Here is an 11,095-nt window from a genome sequence, read left to right on the forward strand (position 1 = left end):
AATCGACTACAGTACCCCAACTTATTCATAGTCTTTTGCACTCACTTAAACGAACGTAGGTGCCAAAACAAACCAAATGAACAATTATAATACTCCAAGCTTATCCGTAAAATACCTACAACATTTGCACTTGATCAATCCCCGCTAATTATGTAATTATTTTTCTCCCAACTCCAAAACAAAATTATAAAAAGTAAATTCTTTTCCACTAATGCAATGCTTTATAAAGGGAAGTAATTGTGTTTTCCTAATTTATCAAAGGGAAGTAAGTGCTAAAGGACTAAATATAAATAATTTTCAGACATAATTAGAATTTTTGTTATTTTTTTTTAAATTATGTTTAATGAACATGCCGACAATTATTACTATCAGTTTGAAAAATGAAAATTATTTCCCAACACTTTCAATAGTAATTTGTTAACTCATAAATGTAGACTATGAGCACGATAATAGTCTAACACTTAAATCCATCGAAGTATGTCAACGACAAACAAACAAACTTAGTTTTACATACAGAATTGAGCTTTATATATTAGATTTAGTAATCGTATAATTAAATTTTAATGATTTACCAAATGTCTAATTACATTTTTTTAAATAGACATTTTTGTACAATGATCGGACATTAATCGTCAGGAATGTTTGAATGAAATCAATGCACTAAAAGTGGGTTAAAACTGAATTCCATGATTCACCACAAACAAAGGAACATAAAACCAAACCAACTAACAAGCTTACAAGCACACATACATTGTAAAGTAAATAAAAGTTTATTATAAAAACAGTTTTAGTTTTCACAATTTTGTTTTATAAATAAATCGTCGTGATTATCACAAACATTGCAAAATTAATCTATATTGTAGAAAAATATCTAATAAAAACTTTGATACCCTGAAAAAAATTACCAATCTCTACACCTTTGCAAATATAGGACAAGGTCAAATAAAGGACAAGGTCAAATAAAGGATAAGGTCAAATATAGGACAAGGTCAAATATGTTTATGAGATCGAATAAAGAACGACGTAAAGTATAGGAAAATGTCAAATATGGGACAAGGTCAAATATAAGACAAGGTCAAATATAAGACAAGGTCAAATATATTTATGAGGTCAAATATAGACCGACTTAAAATATAGGAAAATGTCAATAAATGTTAAAAGTGAGTACCACATTGACTATTCCGCTTGAAGCGAATAGAGCAACATTACAAGCAGGATGACAACAGACACCAGATGACGTGAGCCATTGCAGGCGAATGTTTTCAAGGCGTTTACGTCTTGGGCAGTGCACCCATGGTCCAACAAGCAGGTCTGGGTGGCGTTAGGTCCGGTCAGCAGCATCATGTCACAGTACTTCTGCTCGGTCATTAAGCGGAACTGTGGGCTCAGCTGACCTTTGCTGACCTTCAAGCACTCCCGCAGCGAATTCCGGCACTTCAGCTTACGAGTGATGATGGCGGTTGCAAAAGGTTTGGAATGTGTCGACCTACACGCAGCCGTGAGCAGCTGCCGATGAAAATAGCAGTTTTCCATCCCTGAACAATTCATAGCCGTGGTCAGCACCTCACAATATAGTTCTAACTGTTTAAAGATTATTGCTAACGGGTTAAAGACTATACATCTTAGACTGGTCAGAATACAGCGCTCTTCTAATATGCTGAGTTGCTTGTAAAACTGGACTGTCGAAGGACTTGATTGGTTCAAGTTGTCTGACGGTTGGCCGCACAGATTTATTTTCATTAGATTGAACTCTTTTTCCGTGCAATACATAATGCTGACCACTAGTCTGTAAAACGTCATTCCCAGCTGTATTTGTTCCATGATCTTGCAGTCATCGACTGCGGTGTGGCCTTTTGCAATAGCATAGGACACTTTACATGCCTTTGATATAGTGGCGTTAGTGGCTGGGCCAGGAAGTACAGCATCTGTTGCTAGCCTCGGGGTTACAGATTCTGTAGGGGCTACAGATTCTGTTTCTGGGCTAGAGGTTACAGCTTCTATTGATGGTCTAACGGTTACAGCTCCTGTTGCTAGGCTAGAGGTTACAGCTTCTGTTGCTGGGCTAAAGGTTATAGCTTCTGTCAGTACCACACACACGAGCAGGGCAAACGCCACAGGCTTACAGAAGACCATCGGTCCTGCTTGGAGAGATCAAAACAGTATCACACACTGTATTAATAGATCTAAATACACTATCCCTTCACGCGAAAGGGTTATTTCTACTTCACCTTATTTAGTGGGCTTGAAAGGCGACTATATATATACCCTAGTACGCTGATTGTAAAGAACGCAGCTATTAACAGAACAGAGGTGTTGTGCTTCGTTGTGGTATGTGCTATAACGTTATTATATTGACCATCTCCATCCCACTACTATCCCCATCCCACTACCATCCCCATCCCACTACCTTACATGTCTCACTACCATACTCATCCACAACCATCCCCATCACATTACCTTCCCTGTCTACTACCATCCCTGTCTATAACCATCCCTGTCTACTACCATCCCTGTCTATAACCATCCATGTCTACTACCATCCCAGTCTACTACCATCCCTGTCTACTACCATCCCTATCTACTACCATCCCTGTCTACTACCATCCCTATCTACTACCATCCCTGTCTATAACCATGTCTACTACCATCCCTATCTACTACCATCTCTATCTACTATCATCCCTATCTACTACCATCCCTATCTACTACCATCCCTATCTACTACCATCCCTATCTACTACCATCTCTATCTACTACCATCCCTGTCTACTACCATCCCTGTCTACTACCATCTCTATCTACTACCATCCCTATCTACTACCATCCCTATCTACTACCATCCCTGTCTACTACCATCCCTATCTGCTACCATCCCTGTCTACTACCATCCATGTCTACTACCATCTCTATCTACTACCATCCCTATCTACTACCATCCCTATCTACTACCATCCCTGTCTACTACCATCCCTATCTGCTACCATCCCTGTCTACTACCATCCATGTCTACTATCATCCCTATCTACTACCATCCCTATCTACTACCATCCCTATCTACTACCATCCCTATCTACTACCATCCCTGTCTACTACCATCCCTATCTGCTACCATCCCTGTCTACTACCATCCATGTCTACTATCATCCCTATCTACTACCATCCCTATCTACTACCATCCCTATCTACTACCATCCCTATCTACTACCATCCCTGTCTACTACCATCCCTATCTGCTACCATCCCTATCTACTACCATCCCTATCTACTACCATCCCTGTCTACTACCATCCCTATCTGCTACCATCCCTGTCTACTACCATCCCTGTCTACTACCATCCCTATCTACTACCATCCCTGTCTACTACCATCCCTATCTACTACCATCCCTGTCTACTACCATCCCTATCTACTACCATCCCTGTCTACTACCATCCCTATCTACTACCATCCCTGTCTATAACCATGTGTACTACCATCCCTATCTACTACCATCCCTATCTACTACCATCCCTGTCTATAACCATGTCTACTACCATCCATGTCTACTACCATCCCTGTCTACTACCATCCCTATCTACTACCATACCCCCTCATAAATTCCCAGTTGTACAGAAACCTTATCAAATGTATACGGGGCTAAACGCCCATGCGAAAGAAAACACCAAGATACTCAAATTACATTTACACTTCTTCAGAGCTGTACCTATTAGATCTAGATCTATACCTGCCTTTAGGGTTACACTTTTTTCAAACAATTTTGATCAGTCAGATGTAGAAGGCACTTTAGAATCCAGACTTTTGTTCTGATTTGTTTAGTTAGACCCATTAAATGGGTCTAATTAGTAGGTTGGGAGTTCAAGAACAATCTGCACTAGCGCTAAACGCGAGTTTTAACTTGGTGTGCAACTCTGGAGTCAGGTTTAACTTTCTCGTCTTCACGAGACTAATAAACATTTAGACAAACCTTGACATTTCCGCCTTTACTTTCTCGTATAGGACTGGTAATTAAGTCAACAACCAGTTCTATGGCTCATGCAGGTTTTATTGAGCCGTAGAACTGGTTGGTGACCTACTTACCAGCCCTATAGGCCTACAGAGTGTAGAGCAAGGATTGTATCGTACAAATAAAAAAACAGATAATTTCGACAGCACCGCCGTTTTACCCTTCCTTACTTTATCAGAGCACAGAAGACATTAGTGTAATCGTGCTAAATTATTTGTATCGAGATTTTGATATATCGAGATTTTGATACATCGAGATTTTTATGTATCGAGATTTTGATATATCGAGATTTTGATATATCGAGATTTTGATATATCGAGATTTTGATATATCGAGATTTTGATATATCTCATCGTGTTGTGATTTCCAGAGTCAGACACAGTCTGTGTATGTCTGTGTGTATGTCTGTGTGTATGTCTGTGTGTATGTCTGTATATCTGTGTGTATGTCTGTAAAGGGGATAACTTTACAACTTTACAGAGTTGTCGGTAACCGGAAGTGTACATTCTCTAATTCCGGCTCCTCAAAAGTCGATGACTTGAGCATCCTTTAGATTGTTTGGACGAAAAGGTATAACATTTTATGTGCTGGTTTCTTCCGAATTTTGGACTATTTACGGTTGACCTGAATAGTAATTTAAGATATTCCCTATTTCTAAAAAAAAGACCATAAGGATTTGATAACTTTATATCACAGTTTTTAGAGCATCACATTCTACGAACATTTTGCCTTTTTACGAAAAACAAGCGGTCTTATCAGAAATTTCCATGTCTCCATACCCCGATTGCACTGGACGTGCCGTCCACGGTCCATTCCTTTTTGTTAATCATGGGTAATAATATACGAGATAGTTTACGGAGATTACTCCTGTTATATTTTTATGTTAATTACTTTTATCTTCCTTTTTAAATATCGCATTATTCAGTTATTGTCGTTGTTTTTATTTCATGATAGATGACATTTGATTTTGTTAGGAACGTAATAATATTAATTTCGCAAAAATCAACTTTTCTAAAATAAATGTATTTCCATATGATGTATTAATGCGTTCCTTTTAACTGACACTTTTCTCTTTACTAAAATCCTGCATGTGTATGTGTGGCTTTGTAAAAAAATGAATGACTTTATTCCCATGAGTAATTTTGATTACTTGTCCCTGTGATTTTGTTCCCTGTGCTTTTTATCCATTTTTTATTCTTTAATTATTTTTTTTTAAATATTTTTTTACAGTGACTTTTTTCTTATCACCCAGCACTTCTTGTTGGTTTTCCTGTGACATTTTATTTCCGTGACTAGGCTTTCCTGAAACAGCCTATCATGTGACCTGTAAAAAAGAAACCCTAGGGGGAGTGGCGTGAGACGAAAGACCTCATTGAAAACCTCTTGACAGCTGATAACATACATCCTATAACAATAGCAGTGACGTCACTTTGCTAAGATTAGGGAAGGTATTGTTTTTTCCACGGGTAGGATACAGTGACTGTTTGGGCATTGCCGCTATTACACGTGTTATACAATAGTAGACTGGCTTACATTTTATAAATGAAAACAAAAAGAAACATACATAACAAATTACTCTTTATCTGGTTGGGTTATAGTTTTGTGATGGTTTTGTAAAAGATTAATGGTTGTGTGGTTGGTTTGTGTTGTGTGATATGTGCTGTTTGTGTGGAGTGTGAATGTTGGGTGGTGTGTAATGGTTGTGTGATGTGGAAGTTGTGTGATGTGTAAGTTGTATGATGTGTAGTGATTGTGTGATGTGTAAGTTGTGTGATGTGTAGTGGTTGTGTGATGTGTGATGTTTATGTTTTGTGATGTGTAGTAGTCGTGTAATATGTAGCGGTTATGTGATGTGTAGTGGTTGTGTGATGTGTAAGTTGTGTGATGTGTAGTCGTTGTGTGATGTGTAATGGTTGTGTGATGTGTAGTGGTTGTGTGATGTGTGATGTTTATGTTTTGTGATGTGTAGTGGTTGTGTAATACGTAGCGGTTATGTGATGTGTAGTGGTTGTGTGATGTGTAAGTTGTGTGTTGTGTAAGTTGTGTGATGTGTGGTGGTTGTGTGATGTGTAGTGATTGTGTGATGTGTAATGGTTGTGTGATGTGTAGTGGTTGTGTGATGTGTGATGTTTATGTTTTGTGATGTGTAGTGGTTGTGTAATATGTAGCGGTTGTGTGATGTGTAATGGTTGTGTGATGTGTAGTGGTTGTGAATGTGTAAGTTGTGTAATATGTAGCGGTTGTGTGATGTGTAGTGGTTGTGTGATGTGTAAGTTGTGTGTTGTGTAAATTGTGTGATGTGTAGTCGTTGTTTGATGTGTGGTGGTTGTGTGATGTGTAGTCGTTGTGTGAAGTGTGGTGATTGTGTGATGTGTAGTCGTTGTGTGATGTGTAAGTTGTGTGTTGTGTAAGTTGTGTGATGTGTAGTCGTTGTGTGATGTGTGGTGGTTGTGTGATGTGTAGTCGTTGTGTGATGTGTAGTGGTTGTGTGATGTGTAATGGTTGTGTGATATGTAGCGGTTGTGTGATGTGTAATGGCTGTGTGATATGTAATGGTTGTGTAATATGTAGCGGTTGTGTGATGTGTAATGGTTACGTGTTGTGTAGTGGTTGTGTGATGTGTAGTGGTTGTGTGATGTGTAGTGGTTGTGTATGTGTAAGTTGTGTAATATGTAGCGGTTGTGTGATGTGTAGTGGTTGTGTGATGTGTAGTGGTTGTGTATGTGTAAGTTGTGTAATATGTAGTGGTTGTGTGATGTGTAGTGGTTGTGTGATGTGTAGTGTGGTTGGTGTACCATAGGTTTGTGGTTTGTTAATATGTGCAGATAACATGAAAAAAACGATTTTTGCTTCCGATAAGTTTAGAGTATTCTTTAGATCAGGGGTCTCCAAACTTTTCATCCCGATGACCGTATTGACTATCAAATATCAGTTCGGGGGCCAGAATTTCTTCCAGACATCTGTTCTGGATGACAGAGACCCCCACCCCCTTTTATTTAGAAATATATATATAAATTTCAAGTGCCCCCCCCCCCCCCGAGAAAAAAGTCAGAGAATCACTTTCGGGGATTGACAATACACTCGAGATTGTTCTCAAATTGTTCTTCATGCAGGCTTACTTCATTCTTGAAAATGTTTGTATGTTGTTCCGAACATTGAAAGGTACTTTGATGCAAAAGTTGTAATATTAGGAAAGTTTTCCTTGGGCAAATACTTATTAAACCAACCCACCCGCTCTATAAGGAGGTCATTTGCTGGGCAACTGGCCACATTTACTTCAGTGGCATTTGAACCCAATGCTAATTTTTCAATTTGTTTAGAATTTTTTCCTCAGCCACCTCCAACAAACATTTCTTTTTCAGTTGACAAAACTATCTCCGAGGGCCGGATGAGAGGACCTCGCGGGCCGCAGTTTGGAGACCCCTGCTTTAGATCAAAAAGATGCAAAATCTTACAGTCGCGTTAAATTATACTTATATTTGAAGAACGGAAGAACACATTTTATATTAAAGAAAACTTAAATATTTGACAAGTCAAATAATATTATAATAAAATAATATATAGATCGGTCATTGAAAAGATTCATTATTTAAAAATATTATATTGATATGTCAATGAACAAACAAGATTTTGTGCAGACAGTTTATTGTCTTAAAAGATCGATCACATATCGACCATAGTGTGGGCGGGTCATCTCTTAGACAGATCGATATATAGACACATACTGTTGTCACTGTTTTCAAGCAGAAGATGTTTAATTGATAAATTACTTTATATTGACGTGTGTGTTTAAAGAAAGTTATCACTTGCAGATAAACCCTCTATTGTTTGAAACAATTCCCATTGTTGTTGGATTGATAAGAAATTTGACATGATCCGCGATGTGTGACCACTACCTTGGCCCCATATTGGGCCATCACTTGTATATAAGGATCCCTAATTGTTCTACAGGTCTACTACACACCCCCCGAACCTCACTAAGAAACACCTTGCGATCAGGTAGGAATTCATTGTATTCATGCGAATAAATTTTAATGAATGATTTTTGTCATAGCTTAGTCTTTTAACAAGAATAACTTTATAAACAATGACCGAATATTTTATTTTGTTTTGGTTTATAAGTTTTTGTATTACAGGAAGTATTGCAACCGTGCAAAAAGTTGAAATCGAGATTTTCACAAATCTCGGAGGAAATTTCGCAAATGCGTACTAGATTGTATGCTAAGATTTCTATCAACGTTTCAATTTTTCAGTTAAACATAAACTATGCTCTATTTCCGTTTTTACAAAATAACTTGAGTACTTTTTAAGTTAGGTAGATAAATTTCATGTTTAAGTATAAGATTTTATACTTAAAATTATTTTAACTCCAATATCTAGAATGGTAGTTTGCTCTATTTCCGGTTTCTAAAACAGATTGAAAAAGTTTCATACATTAGCTCCAGTATATAAACTTTTGAACGATTTCCGGTAATATGAATAAATACTTCACTAAACTTTTGGAATTTGAAAAAAAATGTCATTTTTATTAAGCATATTTTAAGAACGTTTCGCCGTTGTGTGTGTGTTTTTTCGAGAGAAATAAACCGGAAGTGATCTCCCCTAAACTTTCTCGAATATTCTTATATAACACTACGGGGGATGTCAACTTGGGACATAGACAATATTTTTAATCCATTTTTAATTACTTAAACTTTTTATTAGAATAGAATCTCGTAGAAAAAAGAATTGCACACCAAGTGAACGCCAAATAAAATGTGCATAATATTGCGGGATATTGTTAGTACTTTATAAATTCACACGCGTTTTTTTGACAAATCGGAATTAGCATAAATTACTACTTCCGTTCAACGGAAATTACTCAAAATTTGATAGAAGGCAGAGAATTAAATCTTTTACTTATATTTGAAATTGCATTTATTTATCTGAAATAGTAATCAAGTTAAAGGCTTTTGGAAAATTGAAAGTAGAAAAAGTTCCACTTTCGGTTATCGAAAATCGCTGAAAACTTAATACGGATCTACAAATTTGATATAATACTAATATATGAAATTTCAACAACCTAGCTGTAACGGTACTCAAGTTATCGTGTTTACAGACAATCATATATACACACAAATACACACACACATACACACAGAGGCATACGGACAAGATTGCAAAATTATGTTTTTCCGACTCAATGAGGTGTAAAACGTCGAGATTTGCAAAAAATCTCGATTTTTATTTATTTTTTTATTTTTTATGCACGATTACAATACTCTCTCTATACTCTGTATATACGAGAAAGTAAAAAACGAGAGTTTTTGTTAATTTCTAAATTCATACAGCCCGATTTCACTGGAAGGGCTTATCTTAGCTCATACTGTACTGCTACATTTTTAAAAGTTTAGGGGAGCTAAATGTCGCTTTATCAAAACAATCAAAATATGATAGTTTTAATTTCAGTAGAATTATTTATTGAGCTAAAACTTAAAGCCAAGTAGTTAAATAGTTTTAGTTTTAATCATTTTTAAATATCCAAGAATGGCGATTTTAACCTTTATTTGCTTTCACTTTATAGTGTAGGAATGAATTGAATGGCTAATATTGTCAAAATGTAGGAATGAATGGCTAATATTGTCATAGTGTAGGAATGAATGGCTAATATTGTCATAGTGTAGGAATGAATGGCTAATACTGTCAGAATGAAAGTCTAATACTATCAGAATGAATGGCTAATACTGTCAGAATGAGTGGCTAATACTGTTAGAATGAATGGCTAATACTGTCAGAATGAATGGCTAATACTGTCAGAATGAATGGCTAATACTATCAGAATGAGTGGCTAATACTGTCAGAATGAATGGCTAATACTATCAGAATGAGTGGCTAATACTATCAGAATGAGTGGCTAATACTGTCAGAATGAGTGGCTAATACTGTCAGAATCAATGGCTAATACTGTCAGAATGAATGGCTAATACTGTCGCCTGACAGCTCGATGTACAGCCTACCGTTCCGCTCTGGGTGTACTGCGTTGTTTATGTTTGTCACGTGATTATCCTAGTCATTGAGGAATGCTTGTTTGTTGTTTTATTTCGTTGAGGGCAACAATTTAAATTTGAACTCATGTTTCCCAGAAAGAACTCACCCACTGACGTATAAACCAAGATGGCCGACTACAGAAGACTCACAGCTCTTTGCCTGCTCGCCCTGTACGTTCTGGGGTTAGAGGTCAGCCTCGTGTCGGCTCAGACGTCAACCGTGGGGCCAGACGCGAAGACCAAACGATTCCAGGACGCCATCCAATCGTGTTCACTACAATGCCAGATGGCCAGCGCCGCCTGCCTGTCAGCTTCCCCAAAGGCTCAAGAACTGATGGCCAAGGAGCAGTACTGTAACGTCATGAACCTGAATGACGGTGGTGTCTCGACCTACGACTGCCTGGTCAAGTCCCATGCCTGCACGCAGGGGGAGTTTGACAAGGTCAAGACCGCGGCCTGCGGCGGGGCCGCCTCACTCGTTGTGACGTCATTCACCCTGCTCTTGTCTGCTGTTGCCCTGTTCCTCAGCAGACAATAAAAACTGTTGTACCATTGATTTTATTCTTTGTTCTTTTTAGGTCTTGCGTGGTGTGTTGACTTTTGAAATTGTCAATAAATTAATCTAGATCTACACAATTTTTTTGTTGAGTATTCTATGCCACGATTCCATCGATTGACTAAAGAACTAATATAGGGAGTCTCACACAAAAAAAGCACATTTCGAATCGTATCTTTGCATTTCTTTGCAGGGTCGTCAGTAAAGTACCTAGTGCATCATTTTCAGTGACCTCGGCATATGAAAGGATAGGTTTCCAGAAAAACGAGCAATCGGAAAACTGCGCAACGGAAAACAGAAAAATGCGCATATACAAACTAATTATACTAATATTCTTTAAATTGGTCATACTTCATGGAAATATGTTTATCATGCTACAATGTACTTTATTAATGTCTATAAATGCTCGAGTTAAGATAACAAAAAAGCTCTACTTCACTTTTTGTGCGCAGTTTCCATTGTGCATCTTTCCGGTCACCGAAATGATAGTGTGATCAGCAGTATGCCCAT

The 11,095-nt window shown here is 37.5% G+C and overlaps 2 protein-coding genes across 4 annotated transcripts; one reads left to right on the forward strand and one right to left on the reverse strand.

The window, feature by feature from the left end:
* Positions 1-757: 757 nt before the first annotated feature.
* LOC131944990 (uncharacterized) lies at positions 758-3,838 on the reverse strand. Of its 3 annotated transcripts, none has more exons than XM_059305917.1 (2): positions 3,729-3,838; positions 758-2,138 (listed from the first exon to the last, which is right to left on the reverse strand). In XM_059305917.1, exon 2 carries the CDS (start codon positions 2,131-2,133, stop codon positions 1,177-1,179), a length of 957 nt encoding a protein of 318 aa, XP_059161900.1. In that variant the 5' UTR covers positions 2,134-2,138; positions 3,729-3,838; the 3' UTR covers positions 758-1,176. The 3 variants fall into 3 exon arrangements, with proteins under 3 accessions (XP_059161900.1, XP_059161899.1, XP_059161901.1); XM_059305916.1 differs by having other exon boundaries at positions 3,725-3,828; XM_059305918.1 differs by having other exon boundaries at positions 3,704-3,828.
* A 4,055-nt stretch (positions 3,839-7,893) lies between these two features.
* Positions 7,894-10,665, forward strand: LOC131944992 (uncharacterized). Its single transcript, XM_059305920.1, has 2 exons — positions 7,894-8,002; positions 10,126-10,665. The coding sequence occupies exon 2, from the start codon at positions 10,157-10,159 to the stop codon at positions 10,565-10,567; it is 411 nt and encodes a 136-aa protein (XP_059161903.1). The 5' UTR covers positions 7,894-8,002; positions 10,126-10,156; the 3' UTR covers positions 10,568-10,665.
* The last annotated feature ends 430 nt before the right edge of the window (positions 10,666-11,095 follow it).

The sequence above is a fragment of the Physella acuta genome, unplaced genomic scaffold (genome assembly GCF_028476545.2).
Source record: "Physella acuta isolate Inbredline_101_S28 unplaced genomic scaffold, ASM2847654v3 ptg000518l, whole genome shotgun sequence".
In the NCBI taxonomy this organism is placed as follows: domain Eukaryota; kingdom Metazoa; phylum Mollusca; class Gastropoda; family Physidae; genus Physella; species Physella acuta.